The sequence below is a fragment of the Bos mutus genome, chromosome 11 (assembly GCF_027580195.1).
Source record: "Bos mutus isolate GX-2022 chromosome 11, NWIPB_WYAK_1.1, whole genome shotgun sequence".
Taxonomy (NCBI): domain Eukaryota; kingdom Metazoa; phylum Chordata; class Mammalia; order Artiodactyla; family Bovidae; genus Bos; species Bos mutus.
Genome location: NC_091627.1, coordinates 78,207,814 through 78,225,871, shown reverse-complemented (window position 1 = coordinate 78,225,871; position 18,058 = coordinate 78,207,814). Strand labels below are relative to the sequence as shown.

Here is an 18,058-nt window from a genome sequence, read left to right as displayed (position 1 = left end):
AATCCTGAATATCCATTGGAAGGACTGATGCTGAAGTTGAAATTCCAATACTTTGGCCACCTGATGCAAAGAACTGACTCCTTGGAAAAGACCCTGATGCTGGGAAAGATTGAAGGTGGGAGGAAAAGGGGACGACAGAGAATGAGATGGTTGGATGGCATCACTGACTCTATGGACATGAGTTTGAGTAAGCTCCAGGAGTTAGTGATGGACAGGGAGGCCTGCAGTGCTGTGGTCCATGGGGTCGCAAAGAGCCAGACGCTACTGAGTGACTGAACTGACTGACTGACTACTCCAATAAGCTAGGAAGAATGGAGTTTTCTTAAGGTTAAAATCCTAACCTTAATTTTGCCAGCAGTGTCATAGAGTAGCCCTTGGCCCATGGACTTGAGGGTGGTGTTAGCTTCTACTAACAGTCATGGATACTGTGGGTCTTGGCACCAGGGTTTTCCCTTACCTGCTCAGGGGACGTTTTCCCCGTGCAGTTTCACAGGTGGAGTTTGTGGTGGTGTTTGTCAGATGGTGGAGTTTGTCAGAGAGCAGACCATTGCATAGAAGGCTTGACGCTGTATTCACTTAGATTTCATGTTGACTCTAAAGATGTCTAGGGTCCCAGAGAGAGGAACAGATCCCTGTCATGCTCCTTCAAAAATCAGCAGTTTGTGTCCTAGAGATTCAAGACCACCTCTGTAAACACACAATGAGCAAAGGCTTAAGGTGCAGACCTTAAACACAGAGTCTCTAACCCTACACATATTTTTGATATATAAAATGGGAGCTCTACTGTCAGCTTTAATGAATGATGCTGAGGGTTACTCCTGGTGTAACAGAAAGAGCCCAAGCTTTGGGACAGACAGATCTGGGTTCAAATTCTAGCTGTCATACTTACCAGCTCGGTGGCCTCAGGCAAGTTAACTTACTCCTCTGAGCCTCTCTATCTCTGTGGAAAATGGATATTAACACCAGCTTTCAAGACTGCTGCGTCGGTGGAAAAGTAGCTTCATATATAGTGGGTACTCATTATAGCCCTTGTCACTTTCCACTTGTTCATTGTGTCCTCACATTAACCTTAGATTGTAGTTTTCTAAGAAAAACAAAAAGGCCGAGATAGCTCTGATGCTTCAAACAGCTAGACTTCCTCAGCGTTCCTTAAGTCTACCAAACGCATCCCACCTCTGTGCCTTCATGGTTCTCCTGCGCCTGGAAAGCCCAAGCTCTGCTTGGTTTGATTCCCTTCCCCTTTTAAGTCCCAGTTCTTCCATGGAGATTTCCTTCACTCTTTTCTTCATCACAAATCCACAAATAATAAAATACCCTCCTGTGGTGTTAACCCTTATTTCATTAGAGTTTCTCATTCTTCCAACTAGATTGTAGCCTTTTTGAAAGGTTTCTATACCTACAAGATGAATGGACTGATTTGAAATAACATTCATCACCAAGCCATATACAGCCGCCGAATCGAGTCTCATGAATGAAAAATTGAAACTAATGTTTTCCTGAGCAGTTTTTTGGGGGCCAAGAACCCATGCTACGGATAATCTATTATAATTTTCCAGGAAGTAGCTGCTATTGAATCTTGATTTTATAGGTGTGGAAACCAACACTCCTGATTGTCCAAGTTCATATAGCCAGTGAGTAGAGGAGCTAGGATTTAAACACAAGCAGTCTGGGTCCAGGGGCTGAGTTTGGACCATGGCACCACGCAGGTGAGAATGTGGGTGGAGAAGGCTATCAGAACATTCAAAAACACCCACGGACAGAATTCTACAAATGGGGACCGATTACAGCCAAGTTATAAGCCTTTCAGTTGAGGTTCTCTATGTCATTTTTTCTCATTTGTGTCATTTAACAAATCATTTAGATCACGAATTTCTACAGTTAGAGAAACCAGCCTCCTCTCTGAATCGTCAGCCCTTGGTTCGTGTAAGAGCTATGACTCAGCCCTGAAACTCACTTGCTTTGTCTATTTCACCACCTTTTCAGGTCATTAAGAACAAAAGGTCTGTGAACAGATTAAACACAGGCTGTTTTTGTTCTGCTTCTACAAGCACCTACGCCTGTTGAACGCAGACTCATAGATTTTTTAAAAAAACAACACATGCTGGAATCCCACACCTTCTTACAATAGCGTAGCTGAGGTTAAACAGTTCCTTGGAGAGGCCCCTGTGCTATTACACCAAATACTTACAAGTTTATTTCACCACACTGCCTGGGGTTCAGAGTAAACCTGGGTGAAGGTACGGAGATCAAAGAATTTAACAATCAAAAACCTCTATTCACGCTCTGTCTGTCATCTAATGAAAGCATTAGTGAAGTGGTATGGAAATCCTCTCCAGCCTGCCTACAGCCACCAGCCTGGCCGCTTAATATTTGAAACAATGTGACCAAGTGTTCAGAATCCACAGGATTGAGTTGTATGGTAATGTTCGTGTATTATTTCCAAGTTGCCAATTTTCCCCAGCTTAGCACATTTTCATTCCGGCTTTATTAAAGGAGTCAGAACATGCAAGGAGATTTAGCACAGTGGTGATGTCAGCAGAGCCTCCTTGCCATTGTGACATGGTTTATTTGGTTCGGGGCAGCCATGCATATGAATCCAACAAGGTGTCTATAGGACTGAAAGTCAAACCAAGTGGGACCAATAAAAAGGAAAAGACAAGAAATACAATTATGTCGTGAAACCACAGCTCTTTAACTGTGGGTGGGAATTTCAGGCCCTTGATTTGATTTCATATGGCCCCATAGTTACAAAACCATGGTATAGTGTAGTATCAGCTATGTAATAGATGCTTTATTATGACATTAGTGGAGTGGGTGGATGAGCCCAGCATGGTGTGGAGCATTGTAAGAACACAGCCAGTTGCAGGAGACATGACCCCAGTCATTCCAGAAGATTCCTCCTGTTGTGGAAAGCCGTGGTTTTTCTAAGAGTACCTGTCTGTCAGAGTCCTGGGCTGGAGGAAGACTAGAAGCCACTGGTCCAAGAATGTATACTCTGGTTGGACTTAACAGTACATAAAATTCTCACAAAAAGATACAGAACCAAATGCAGTGAAATCACCTAATCTTGATGTCACAAGCCAGGGCAGTTGTCCAATCCAGTGGTTCCCAAACCTCACTGAGCATTAGGAGCTACCTGGGGAATTTAAAATGAAGTGGACATTCCCAGGGCCCAGCCAGAATTAGAAACTCTGATCAAGGGTCCTGGAAATATGTATGCTTTAAAATGCTCTCACGGGATTCTGTGGCTTGGCTAGCTCACTTGACCAGTCCCCTCGATGAACAAGGAGGGTTTCTGTTAACAACCCTGCAAAGTGATGAGCCACCCACGGCTGACATCCTCAGGTTGGAAGGAACTTACTGCAGAACAAGGCAGCAGGACCCAGGCAGAAGATGGGGGTTCTCTAAAGCGTTTCCTCAAAGTGAAAGTCGCTCAGTCCTGTCTCTTTGTGACCTCATGGACTTACAGTCCATGGAATTCTCCAGGCCAGAATACTGGAATGGGTAGCCTTTCCCTTCTCCAAGGGATCTTCCCAACCCAGGGGTTGAACCCAGGTCTCCTGCATTGCAGGTGGATTCTTTAGCAGCTGAGCCACAAGGGAAGCCCAAGAATACTGGAGTGGGTAGCCTATCCCTTCTCCAGGGGATCTTCCCAACCCAGGAATCTAACCAGGGTCTCCTGCATTGCAGGCTGATTCTTTACCAACTGAGCTATCGTAGACTTTGATAAAAGGGCCTTTGTTTATCTTCTACCCATTTTCTTAGTTAGTCTGCAGTAACACAGGTTGTCATTACCAAGATGGCAGTCCTGCAATTGGTTACCAACATGTCAATCCTTCAAGTATTTGAAGAGGGTTCCTCTCCAGTTTGCTCCTTTGTCTGATACCTGATGCATTTGTTCATTCATTCATTCAGTTCAGACTGTCAGCATCCTCTAAGAGTGGGTTTCTTGAGGCTAAGCATTGCCACCTCCTTCAGCTACTTCTTACAGATCTCGGCTTCTTCACCCCCTCCTGTTTGCCTTCCTCTGGATGAACTCTAGTTTGTCAGTGTCAAAGATGGTGCTCAGAATGGGACACCACACTGACCATGTGATCTGATGAGCGGAGTCCAGCAGGAGCCACAGGAGCAGTTGCTGCTTGTGCCCTGCTTCTTCTAAAGAGTGTTGTTTGAGAATAACCAAAAACTCAAACCGATGCAGACAGAAAGCTCTGGAGCCCAGACCAGGAAGGGGAAAGGTTGGTGTTGGCTGAGCACATCCTCGTGAATGGGTAAGCTTTGGAATGAAGGAGAGTGCCATCCTTCCAGTGTTCCAAGTGGAGAAATAATGTTTCATTGGGAACCCGGATATTTGCTGCATTGACCACATTGTGCGTGTGTTATCTGGTCTGCAGGCTAAGTGGAGGCTCTCACCACATCGTTGCCCCCTGATCCTAGTGTAGGATCAGCTCTGACTGCTACACCGAGCTAGAGGTGCAAGAGGCAGCTTTCCTTTCTTCTCTGTTTGGTGGGCTCAACCTAAATATTTCCATCTAAGCAGGTTATGGTTCCTTTCCACAACTGAAGAGAAATAGTTATGTACCTTCTCTCCTCAGGGTCAGCTACCTGGTATTTGCGTATGTTTAAAACTGTCACATGATCTTTGCATATTCTTTGGGAAACAAAAAGTAAGAAAAGTTGTAACATTAACTGGTCAGTTGTGTCATACAGGTAAAATTGGAATAACATTTCTTTGATTACTTTTTTGCTGAATAGACTGGTCATCTAATCCCCTGATTGGTTAGCAGGATTTCATTCTAAATAGAATTAAGCAAATAAGAAAAGAAACAAAGAACAATGGGAAAGAAAATAGCAACACCAATTGCAGCCATAACACAATTCGAGGCTTGGCCTCACCCAGGACTGCAGACTTATTGACAATAGTAGACGCATGAGCCTCTTGGAAATCAGACCTCACATGTGACCTCTGTAGGTGCTTCTTTTTGTATTTGACACAGGAAGTAATAAGGTGACATCTGAAGCTTCCAAAAATCAGAGTAGCAGCTGTATTTGTTGTTATTGTTGTTTAGTTGCTAAGTTGTGTCCGACTCTTTGTGACCCCATAGATTGTACCCCACCAGGCCCCTCTGCCCATGGGATTTCCCCAGCAAGAATACTGGAGTGGGTTGCCATTTCCTTCTCTGGGTGATCTTCCTGACCTCGGGATCAAACTTGTGTCTCCTGCATTAGCAGGTGGATTCTTTACTGAGCCACCAGGGAAGCCAATGGCAGCCCACTCCAGTACTCTTGCCTGGAAAATCCCATGGACAGAAGAGCCTGGTGGGCTGCAGTCCATGGGGTCGCTAGGAGTCAGACACGACTGAGCAACTTCACTTCCACTTTTCACTTTCATGCATCGGAGAAGGAAATGGCAACCCACTCCAGTATTCTTGCCTGGAGGATCCCAGGGACAGGGGAGCCTGATGGGCTGCTGTCTGTGGGGTCGCACAGAGTCGGACACGACTGACACGACTTAGCAGCAGCAGGGAAGCCCAGCAACTACATGAGCTGCTTCAGTTCTGCCTGGGCTCCATCTCTAGCATGTGAGCTGGAGACCAGAGACACTCATTTAGTTCCTCTCTACCAGCTAGACATACATCGAGCCTAGAGAGGATGTGGAGACACCAGAAAAAGGCATCTTGAGCCCCAGCTGTTGGGTCTTACATCCTGCTGGAGACACAGGAAGGTATATTCTGGGGCAGTCAGAGTTTGATGCAATCACATACCAGATTGGGAAGAGAAGCCTGAGTTCATGAAAAGAGCATTGATAAAAGACAAGACCACATGTGGGCCTTGGCTGGATGGGAAGATGGGCTTAGAACAAGAATACTTTCATTCCTGTGCTTAAAAACACAAAGAGTGTTCTTTCAGTTCTTAACTTCAGCTGCTGACTGCTGGTGACAATGGACTCCAGTGAGCAACCAATGTTTTCTTTCTTTTTAAACTGGCTCTTGGTATCATTAAAGAGAGATCTGGCCTGCCCAGAATGGGCAGACTAGATTCTAGGTGGGTAGCAGGGACACGTGAAATCTCTGCAAGATGACCAGGCTGCTAAGTTGGGCAAATGAGTCAGGGGAGAGTTTCCTGATGCTCTGCTGCTTTCCTGGAGTCCAGGTCAACAGCCAGTGACAGAGGATGACAGCCAGAAGCCACCCCCAGGAGCAGCACTTCATGAAGAAAGCAGTTCTTGGGTGAAGAACCAGGAGAAAGCCTGGTGCTCTGAGGTGATGCTGACACTCTGGTGATGTGATGGAATAAAAGGAAGAGCCTCGGGAAAACCACACCATTGTCCATTTCATCGTCATGTTCCCCATCTAAACCCCTCTGACCCTGTCATTTTCAAAGAGAAAAATTAACAGCAAGTCATTATGCCTACTTACCTTCAGATGTTGCTCTTATTCATAGCACAAGGTCACTCTAGGGTTATCATCGTTGAAATGTAGCCTATCTGGGGGCTGTCCTGTATGTCCTGTCACATCATGTGATAGAAACTTCATTTTCCTAAGATATTGACCACTCTATGAAAGCGACCGTATGAAAGGCAAGTGTTCTCTGACGTACTGATCCCAAAGCCCTCCGCTTTTCCTGGCCTTCACACACAGATGGGAGTGCCTGGGGCAGGATGACAGTAACTTGAAGTTGTTCCCTGGCTTAAGTGTAATAATCCCTCTAATCAGATGCAGGAAATGTTTCTTTTGAGCTTAATTGAATGAGTCCGTTTGGTATAGCTTTTAGGTCACTTTAAACTTGGGGTGTCCTATATACTTCAAATAAGTAGAGTTTAAAGCAGCTGGAAACAAGTATCAGATGGACATGAATGAAGTTTATACCTTCTCAACTAGCAGGCTTCTGTGTGGAAGTTTTGCTGTTTGGCTAATTCTGATTAGGTTAATACTTTCCCCCAAGAAAATACTTCTCCCTTTTTATCCAGAGAAGGGTAGACTCTACCCCTCTGTAGCCTATAGAAGATTGTTATAAGAAACAGCAATGTGAAAACCCATTCTGTATTTTCAGTACCACTCTTGGCATTGATGGAATTGACCATGGCTGTAGGAATTTGGTTGAGATAAATCTAAATTTGGGGAAAGACTGCAACAGGGTCATTATTCTAGAGTAAGGCCTTGCACAATGGGAGAAAGCTGAGAAGTACTGAGAATGTGTGAAAATTAATTTTTTAAACATGTTTCAGGTGATATTATTGTTGCATAAGAAAATTTGCATAATCAATCATAATTATTATTCAGATAAGATGCTCATTCTCTGTTAGTTGGCAGGTAAGTCTTCAGTGAGAGGAAAGATCCTTTCTTTTTATTCTCCATCTCTCTCTCACCTACCTCAGTGGACGGTCTATGACACCGATTAAACAAGGCTCTGCCTCTAGTCTGCATATTGTATGTCTGCCTGAGAGCTGGAGAATCCCACTCGTGAGTGCCTGTTTTTAGTTTATTGTAATGATGGCTGTGCTTTCTTGATGAGGAAATAAAATTGATTTATAGATTAGTTTAATAGTTAAGTTTCCCAAAGTGATTGGATCTTTCCTTTCTTTTGACCCAAGCAGTATAATAGAGAAGAACGATTGCTTGCTGTTCTTTCTCAAAGATAATAAAACGGTTTATACAGTGGAAATAGAGAAGAGATGGGATAATAACTTCAAGCAATCTTCCATCAATCCATCATGAACTCTACTTTTAGAACAGTTTTTAAATCAGCTTTAGTTATGCCATTTTATAACTCAGAAGATTTCTAGAGTTCTTTATTTCTCGCCTGTGTTTTCAGAACCATCTCTCTTCCTGCCCCCACCCGGTCTGTCTCCTTCATACCCACATCTGAGTTTTTTCACTGCCTCATTCCTCCCCTCCTCATCCCCACATACAGTGATCACTTTTCCTTACCTCTGCCCTTCATGAAGTATGTGCTTCTAACTTGCCAGGCCCTCTACTCCTCCCACCTGCCGTTCAAGACCTCAACTGTGGTCTTTCGCATAATTTAGATTTGTCTCAACCAAATCCCAAGGCAGTGGCCATTTCCATCAATACCAGTTGTATTGTGGAAAATAAAATACAGAAAGAGTTTTCTTACGGCCTTTTCTTAAAATGATCTTTTGTAAGTGCTGAGGCCTGGATGATAGACATTTCTTCTCTAAGGGCCTAAGAAGCTAAGGGCGCAGATACATAGGTTTCACGTCTGATTTGATACAAGACGGTTTAGCGCGTAATGACAGAGCATTTTATGTTGCTTTGTATGATTTCCTGTGTTCAGTTCCTAGTGCCTAGAAACCAAACCCATGGCTCATATCATCTTCCATATCCCCCAGTCACCTACCCTAGGTCTGGGCACCCAGGACAGACCTGCTGAGTTGATAGGTTATAAGATGGAGACATGGACAGGAAAAGGAGATGCTGCAAGTGAGAAGTCAGGCTCCCTGATTCCCTTAGATGTGGCACGTTAGAGAAATCACTCATTCTGTCACTGGTGCGTCAAAGGCGGACTGCCCCAAGTCCCGTCTTTTGTTGGGCAGTCATGTGAAATTGATTTAAAAGCGATAGAATCTTTGCACATGTAAACAGCTAACAAACTATGGTGAATGTGTGTCCAAACAGATCCGGTTGGCAGGACACGCAGTGCTGCTGAGAGGAAGCCTCTGGCTATCCATCACACCTTGAAAGACGAACAGGGCGGGCCAGATTTTCCCTTCTAAGTTAGGAAAGGTTAGCACTCTGGGAAAATGGAGCCCAAAGGGAATTTCAAGCACATGGCGTGGCCCTTCCAGCTTGCAGGTCGTTATTACCCTAAATGGCCATGACATATAATCTCTTTCCTGATTTTATTAGTTTACCTACTATCACAAGACCATAACTTTTTAGACATTCAGGTGTGACTAAAGGAGGAGGAGATAGAATAAGGCTTTTAACATCTTTGATTACCTCAGAAAACGTATTTGCTTACTTTACCAGGAAGTTGGGTTTTTTGTTTTGTTGTGTTTTCTACCCATGCCAAGAGGGGATTAATGAATGAGTGGCTGCTGGGTTTGCCAGCTTTCTTTTGATTTGAGTTTATGTAATTAAGCAGTTCCCAGAATGACTTCAGGTTCTCACTCTGCATCAAAACATGCTTCTCAAATGGTTTAGGTGTGGAGACCAGAAATAATCCAGACTCACTGAATGGGGCGAGGAGGAGTGAAAAGCTTCTCTTGCTTTAATAGCAGTCCCTCCTGTGTCAAAAGGGTTGACCGTGCTTTGGGGCCATGCACATTGAGCTGTATTGAGTAGAAAAGTAAGTTAAAACTGATGTTCAAACGGCCTAAAGTTAGAATAACTCGAAATGAGGTTAACGATAGAAATAACATGGGGAAATCAACTCTGTTTACAATTGAACTTCTAGCAAACAGAGTCTTCTCCATGGTGGGCACTCAAGACTTCATGCATTCACCAAAGACACCCTAGGAACCCACTGTGTTTCAGGCTCCATTCTAGTTGCTGGGGATATACTGAGAAGCTAATGAGAACCCCTCCCTTAAGGTGCTAACATGGAGTGAATGTTGGATGAGCAGTTTTTATTGAGCTAGTAGTGGCCATGGCATTGCTGGAAGTCTAAGGTTATGTTCCTCAAGGAACTGGCCATCTCATGGGGAGGTGAAATCATCTAGCCATGGAACCAAAGAACTGTTTAAAGCTGTCCCAAACACTGGGTGCTGAGACAGACCCCTTGGGGGTGAAATGGTCAGATTGGGTGCTCATGGGCGCTTTCTATAGGCAGGAGGCTCGCTGCAGTGGGCTGACTCATCTTGAAGCCTTTAATTCCCTAAGCAGTAAGAGACTGCAGATATAAATATCAGAGCATCTTTTGATTTTGTTTCTCTTATAGCCCCCTGAGCTGTTTAGTTATTCTATCCACATGATGCTTGTTTTAAAGGGAATTAGAGGCACTTTTCTTTGGGGTTAGGCTAATTCCCTTAAAAACCAACAGGGCAGAGTTACCAACAGTGTTTACCCTCATGAAGTATACAGACTACTGAGAGAGAAAAACACAAATCAGTGACACAGATCAACCCCCCACTGGAGAGTGTAGCATGTAAGAGGAGGTTTTGACCTGGTCAGAAAAGTCAGGGACAGCTTCCTAGAAGAAAAGATGGCTGCACTGAAATCTGAAGGATGAGGAGGAGTTAATTAGGTGAAAGGTCAGGGAGACACAGGCCAAGCAGAGGGAGCAGCATGAGCAAAGGCCCTGTGGCAGGAGGGAGTTTCCGATTGAGGCGAAGGGAACAGCTGGGAGTGAAATGACTGAGAATTAGATAGGGCCAGATCACACTGGCCATGAGGCATATTAGGGAGTGTTCTACTTATTCCAAGAGTAATATGAAACCCTTGAAAGAATCAGTAGAATGAGGAAAGGAAGGTGCATACACTGTAATAAGATTTTCATTTCAGCAGGTAACTCTGCCCACAGTGTGGTCAGTGTTTGGTGTGGGAACTGGAATCAGTGTAGGGAGCACCAGTGAGAAGGCACCTGCAAGAATTTCAACCAGAGATGACAACTGCTTGGGCCAGAATGGCGGCCACAGTGGTGGCAGCAACAGAAGGAAGCAGGCAAATGTAACAGGTATAAAGGTAATAAGTGCAAAGGTACAAAAGGTAAAAGCAGTAAGGACTTGGTGATGGATAAGAGGGATAAAGAGGAGGCGGGTATTGAGAATGGCTTTTCAGGTTTCTGACTTATACACTTGGCTGGATGGTGAAGCCCTGCCCTGAGACAGGCACCCTGGATGAGGACCAGTTTGCCAGGGGAAGATTATGAAGCAGTTTTGAACATGTTGGGATTGAGTGCCTTTGAGGCATCAGAGAGAGATGACAGAAACACAGCTGGGTAAATGGGTTCCCGGATTGGAGGAGAGGCCTAGGATGGAGGGAGATGTTTGTGAGTCATCAGTGTCAAGGTGCATTAGACACCATGGGTGTGGATGAGATCACTCAGCGAGTACAGAAAGGGGAGGAGAGCGGAGGGCGTCCAACCCCGCCTTGTGGGATTCGGACACCTAATGGCTGGGGAAAGGAGAAGCCTACAAAAGTGGGCACAACAAACCTGCCAGAACCACAGGGAGAATAGCAGCTGAAAGCCAAGGAAAGCAAGCATTTGTTGGGAGAGGAGGTCATCAGGGAAAAATAATGCTGAAAGGATAGGGAAAATGAAGACTCAATAATGACAATAATAACTGTCATACCACTAGCTATAATACTATAGAAATAATCATTGTTAGTCTTTATGGAGCCCCAGTTATGAACCAGGCACTTTAACATATAATTTTATCCTCATAAGAATTTTGTAAGGCAGGTCCTGTTATCGTTCTCATTTTCACAGTAGAGAGCACTGAGCACAGGGAGCTGAAGTCATTTGCCTGAGGTCACACAGCCAGTGAATGAAGAAATCAGGGTAGAGGCTCTGCTTTCTCACTCCATGGCCCCTGTCCTTAAATGCCTTGTGGGGAGTAAAAAGCAGCCAGGGAGGCAGGGTGGGGAGGTGAGATTTAGAAATTTGGATTCTTTCAAACAAAGGCAAGAAAATGTTCCATGATTGCTAAAGCCCAAGTCCAAGTTGGTGACCAGGAACTGGTATTGCAGCAGCTGTTTCTGATGATGGTTCAGCTAGATTAGGGTAGTGTTGAATGCGTGACAAGGCTATATTTGCCATGGGGAAGCCTTGCTCCAAGTGCTGTAGGGCTGCTGCTGCCGCCAAGTCGCTTCAGTCGTGTCCGACTCTGTGCGACCCCATGGACTGCAGCCACCAGGCTCCCCCGTCCCTGGGATTCTCCAGGCAAGAACACTGGAGTGGGTTGCCATTTCCTTCTCCAATGCATGAAAGGGAAAAGTGAAAGTGAAGTCGCTCAGTCGTGTCTGACTCTTAGCGACCCCATGGACTGCAGCCCACCAGGCTCCCCTGTCCCTGGGATTCTCCAGGCAAGAACACTGGAGTGGCTTGCCATTTCCTTCTCCAGTGCATGAAAGTGAAAAGTGAAAGTGAAGTCGCTCAGTCGTGTCTGACTCTTAGCGACCCCATGGACTGCAGCCCACCAGGCTCCTCCGTCCACGGGATTTTCCAGGCAAGAGTACTGGAGTGGGGTGCCATTGCCTTCTCCATGCTCTAGGGCATTGGTTCTCAAAGTGAGAGCTCCAGGCCAGCAGCCTATCATACCTGGGAACTAAGAGATGCAGATTCTCAAGCTCCAGTCGAGACCTTCTGAATCAGAAACTCTGTAGGACAGAAGGAGCAGAGGAGGAATCCAATGTTCTAATAAACCTCTGTGAGATTCTGATGCACAAGTTTGAGAACCTTGTTCTTGGGACACCCTTGAAAAAGAGGAAAACCCTAATAACATATGATCCATGTATATTACCTTGGCATCAACCAGATGGGAGAGTGTTTCTTAATCCTGGCTGCCCACTGTAATCACATGAGGAGCTTTGAGAACTACGATAGCTGGAGTCCACCCTCAGAAATTCTGGTTTCATTGGGTTGGCACTGGCCTGATCATTGAAATAAGGATTTGAATGGGGAATAGATGATCGAATGAACACTCATCATCAAATGATCATTGAAGAGATGATTGAATAGATGATCTGAACACTTCTGAGTACCCGGCTGGACCTGGGGGAGAAAATAAGCCAGGCTTTGAAGGGGAAGGTCAAGACAAATGGAAGAGAAGCTAGACCTTAGGCTCTTGTGAGTAGCAGTGAGGCTTGAATAATTCTGGAGGTTGTGGTGGGGGCAGAAGGCATCTGAATTTATAATTCCTAAGGGTGACTTAGTTTAGAAGAGATGCCAGTTATAAAGTAGATGTGTGGTCAAGGCTGCTCCATGAATAATATATTATTGTGATTTTTCAGTTCAGTTCAGTTCAGTCACTCGGTCATGTCTGACTCTTTGTGATCCCGTGGACTGCAGCACACCAGGATGCCCTGCCCATCACCCACTCCCGGAGTTTACTCAAACTCATGTCCATTGAGTCAGTGATGCCATCCAACCATCTCATCCTCTGTCTTCCCCTTATCCTCCCACCTTCAATCTTTCCCAGCATCAGGGTCTTTTCAAATTCACATTAGCTGGCCAAAGTATTGGAGTTTCAACTTTAGCATTTGTCCTTCCAATGAATGTTCAGGACTGATTTCCTTTAGGATGGACTGGTTGGATCTCCTTGCAGTCCAAGGGACTCTCAAGAGTCTTCTCCAACACCACAGTTCAAAAGCATCAATTCTTCGATGCTCAGCTTTCTTTATAGTCCAACTCTCACATCCATACATACACTGGAAAAACCATAGCTTTGACTAGATGGACCTTTTTTGCAAAGTAATGTCTGCTTTTTAATAAGGGGTCTAGGTTGGTCATAACTTTTCTTCCAAGGAGCAAACGTCTTTTAATAATGTCATGGCTGTAGTCACCATCTGCAGTGATTTTGGAGCCCCCCAAAAGAAAGTCTGTCACTGTTTCCACTGCTTCCCCATCTATTTGCCATGAAGTGATGCAACTGGATGCCATGATCTTAGTCTTCTGAATGTTGAGTTTTAAGCCAACTTTTTGACTCTCCTCTTTCACTTTTATCAAGAGACTCTTTAGTTCCTCTTCTCTTTCTCCCATAAGAGTGGTGTCATCTGCATATCTGAGATTATTGATATTTCTCCCGGAAATCTTGATTCCACCTTGTGCTTCATCCAGTGCAACATTTCTCATGATGTACTCTGCATATAAGTTAAATAAGCAGGGTGACAATATACAGCCTTGACGTACTCCTTTTCCTATTTGGAACCAGTCTGTTCCATGTCCAGTTCTAACTGTTGCTTTTTGACCTGCATACAGATTTCTCAGGAGGCAGGTCAGGTCTGGTATTCCTATCTCATGAAGAATTTTCCACAGTCTGTTGTGATCCACACCATCAAAGGCTTTGGTGTAGTCAATAAAGCAGAAGCAGATGTTTTTCTGGAATTCTCTTGCTTTTTTGATGATCCAGTGGATGCTGGCAATTTGATCTCTGGTTCCTCTGCTTTTTCTAAAACCAGCTTGAACATCTGGAAGTTCACGGTTCACATACTGTTGAAGCCTGGCTTGGAGAATTTTGAGCATCACTTTGCTAATATGTGAGATGAGTGCAATTGTGTGGTAGTTTGAGCATTCTTTGGCATTGCCTTTCTTTGGGATTGGAATGAAAACTGACCTTTTCCAGTCCTGTGGCCACTGCTGAGTCTTCCAAATTTGCTGGCATATTGAGGGCAGTACTTTCACAGCATCATCTTTTAGGATTTGAAATAGCTCAACTGGAATTCCTTCATCTCTACTAGCTTTGTTTGTAGCAATGCTGCCTAAGGGCCACTTGACTATGCATTCCAGGATGTCTGGCTCTAGGTGAGTGATTACACCATCGTGATTATCTGGGTCGTAAAGATCTTTTTTGTATAGTTCTTCTGTGTATTCTTGCCACTTCTTCTTAATATTTTCTGCTTCTGTTAGGTCCATACCATTTCTGTCCTTTACTGTGCCCATCTTTGCATGAAAAGTTCCCTTGGTATCTCTAATTTTCTTGAAGAGATCTTTAGTTTTTCCCATTCTGTTGTTTTCCTGTATTTCTTTGCATTGATCACCGAGGAAGGTTTTTTTTTTAATCTCTCCTTGCTATTCTTTGGAACTCTGCATTCAAATGGGTGTATCTTCCTTTTCCTCCTTTGCCTTCGCTTCTCTTCTTTTCACAGCTATTTGTAAGGCCTCCTCAGACAATTTTGCCTTTTTGCATTTCTTTTTCTTGGGCATGGTCTTGATCACTGCCTCCTGTACAATGTCATGAACCTCTGTCCATAGTTCTTCAGGCACTCTGTCTATCAGATCTAATCCCTTGAATCTATTTTTCACTTCCACTGTATAATCATAAGGGATTTGATTTAGGTCATACCTGGATGGTCTAGTGGTTTTCCCTACTTTCTTCAATTTAAGTTTGAATTTGGCAATAAGGAGTTCATGATCTGAGCCACAGTCAGCTCCGGGTCTTGTTTTTGCTGACTGTATAGAGCTTCTCCATCTTTGGCTGCAAAGAATAGAATCAATCTGATTTTGGTGTTTACCAGCTGGTGATGTCCATGTGTAGAGTCTTCTCTTGTGTTTTTGGAAGAGGATGTTTGCTATCACCAGTGAGTTTTCTTGGCAGAACTCTATTAGCCTTTGCTAATTGTGATTTTTACTGAGTCTTAATTGAAATGATTCTACTAATTTTAATGAAAGATAATATGCTGACATCCACCTAGCAGCTTTGCTGAGACTACGTCTATATGTTAAGAATTTACTCTGACCCTCTGGCCTCTCCAGCCTCACCGCTTCCTCTTTGCTCCATGGACCTTCCTCCCTGGCTGACCTGGTCAGTTCACCGGTCCCCAAGCACTGTCCTTCTGTTCCCATGTCCTGGTATTTGTTGGTGCCTCCCCCATCTCCTCCTCCTCTCAGGGAGGGCCTATCTCCTTCTGGAATCCTCCATGGACCCCCAGTTCAAAGAGTCTCCCTTTGTCCTAATCCTTTTAGCACCAAATATCTTTAAGGCACTCTGGTCCTATTTAGTTTTCATCATTCTACACATTTCCTGTCTCTGCCCCTGGATCATAAGCCTTATGGTTAAGGCTTATAACCCCACCCCGCAACATTCAGGACAGTGATGGCTTACAACTTTTTGCCTCCTGCCCAGCATAGCACCCCACACTCTACAGGCTCAGGAAATAGTAGTCAGGAAACTATACAAAAAGTAAATTTCAGTCTGTCTTCTTCCCACATCATCATGATGTGCAGATAAGAAGGCACCACCCCCGATGAGATGTGATTATGGTTTGGCCATTCTTGAGGGCAAAATCCATAGGAAGCACATCAAGGTGGAGATCCCAGAGGGAGCATCCTCCAAAGTGAGACGTGGCCCCTCCACGGGCGGGGCTCTCACCGTCTCATCAGTCTGTGTTGTTTTGTATTAGGTTCCAGTACTGCCTTAGCAAATCACCACTAACTTGGTGGTTTAAAATAACAGAAATCTCTCCTCTCACATTTCTGGAGGTCAGACGTCTGAGACCAGTGTCACTGAGCCAGAGTCCAAGTGCGGATGGAGGCATGCTCCCTCCAGAAGCTCTAGGACAGACCCTTCCCTGCCTCTTCCAGCTTCTGGCGGCTCCACCTTCTGACAGCACCACCTTCCTTGGCTTGTGGCAACTTCATTATAATCTCTGCTTCCTTGGTCACACTGCTTTCTCCTCCCTTCTCAAATCTCCCTCTACCTTCATTTTATAAGGACATTTGTGACATTTGTTTAAGGCCCATCCTGGTGATCCAAAATAATCTCCTCAACTCAAGATCCTTAACTTCATCACAACTGTTGAGTTCTTTTTTGCCATCTCAGGTAACATTTACACATTAAGGGATTAGGACTGGGATATCTTTGGGGCAGCCATGATGTAACCTACCACACAGACAAAAGTAACTGGAGCCTCCAAAGGGACAGAGACTTGTCCAAGGTCACACTTCAAGGTTGTAACAGAAATTAGGCAGAGATCCAGGTCTTCTTTCTGTCAATCTTAGACTCCTCCCACTAGACCATGCTGGTTCCTGTGAAAGAGAAAGATCTTAGAACAGCACTTCATACCCTGATTCCTTGTCTTCTCTCTAGAACGTGTGCTATCAGAATTCCCCCACCTGTGCACCCTGCCCCTTGCTTGAGTCCTGGTTCTGTTACTTGGAACTCACTGTACATTCACTGGCCTGTGTGGGCAGCTGCAGTGGACTCGCTAAATGGCATTTTCTCCTCTCCATTCAGGACCGCCTCTTTTTTGTCATGGAGTATGTGAATGGTGGGGACCTCATGTTCCAGATTCAGCGCTCCCGAAAATTCGATGAGCCTCGTTCCCGGTTCTATGCTGCAGAGGTTACATCAGCTCTCATGTTCCTCCACCAACATGGAGTCATCTACAGGTACCTCTCCTCACCTCCTCTCTTCCCCAAAAGCGAAAAAATAGAGAGTTCTCCGGATGCTTGAACTGACTTTGGCTTCCACCCAACTGGTCTCTTAGCAACTCGCTTTAAATTAGTTGTTTGTTTCAATTTGCTTACAGAAGGCTTTTTGGGGGGCTGTTTATCACTGTAAATGTTAATATTTGAATAGCCCCGGGAGATCTGATCCACTGTTTGTGCCAGTTTTGATTGAAAGCTTAAGCAGGACGTTTTAAAGGCCCAGTGCCAAGTAACCTTGGGGTGACCTTCATTTCTCTCCCCGCCCTGCCACCCCAACCCTCTTCCTTGAACATCAGGGCATTCTCTGTACTTCTTCCTTCTGTGCCATGAACTTCCTCCCCTTCCCAACCTCTTGCCACTTCCTGAGTTTGTTTGGCTTAGTTGTCTCCAGCAGATAGAATCAGAGAAGGAGGAGTTCCTTGGGGGGTCTCAGGGTTTATGATCTAGGAGGGAAGAGGGGAGGGGACCTAGACAGTATCTCACAGGAAGTGACTCTCTGCAGATCATCCAGTCCCTTGCTACTGCCTTGTCCCCCTTCCAAGAAAACATGGAACACACACACACACACACACACACACACACAAATTTTCCAGTAAGAGAGCAGTACTACTTACACAGGCTCTTCTGTGAGGTCAGGAATTCTGGGAGGAGTAAATATTTATAATTAGCAACAAGGACACTAAAGTTCCTTCAGGTTTTTTTCAATGATTGTCAATTTCTTTAGAATTTGCTTCCTCCTTTTTCCTTCAATTGGGTTGAAGAATAGCTGGCTTGATTCAACCCAAAACTAATCCCTCACCAGAACTTCACTGGCCCCGCTACTGGGAGCAATGCCCTGACTAAAAAAAAAAAATGTTCTCCAAGGGGTTCTGAAACCAACCCTCAGCTTCTTTAATTCCCTCTGCTCAAAATAGTCAGTGGCTCCCTATGGCCTGCATAACAAAGCCCATAGTTTCTAGCCTGCTGTTATGGTCCTCCACGTCACAAGTCCACACATTTGTTTCCT

General features: G+C 44.8%; 1 protein-coding gene across 2 annotated transcripts in view; it reads left to right on the top strand.

Annotated features, from left to right (window-relative positions):
* PRKCE (protein kinase C epsilon) overlaps window positions 1-18,058 on the top strand; it is a 547,581-nt gene that overhangs the window by 439,814 nt on the left and 89,709 nt on the right. For both annotated transcript variants that reach the window (XM_070379638.1, XM_070379639.1), the window contains exon 12: window positions 16,859-17,013. In XM_070379638.1, coding sequence (XP_070235739.1) covers window positions 16,859-17,013 — 155 coding nt within the window. The remainder of the gene's footprint in view (window positions 1-16,858; window positions 17,014-18,058) is intronic.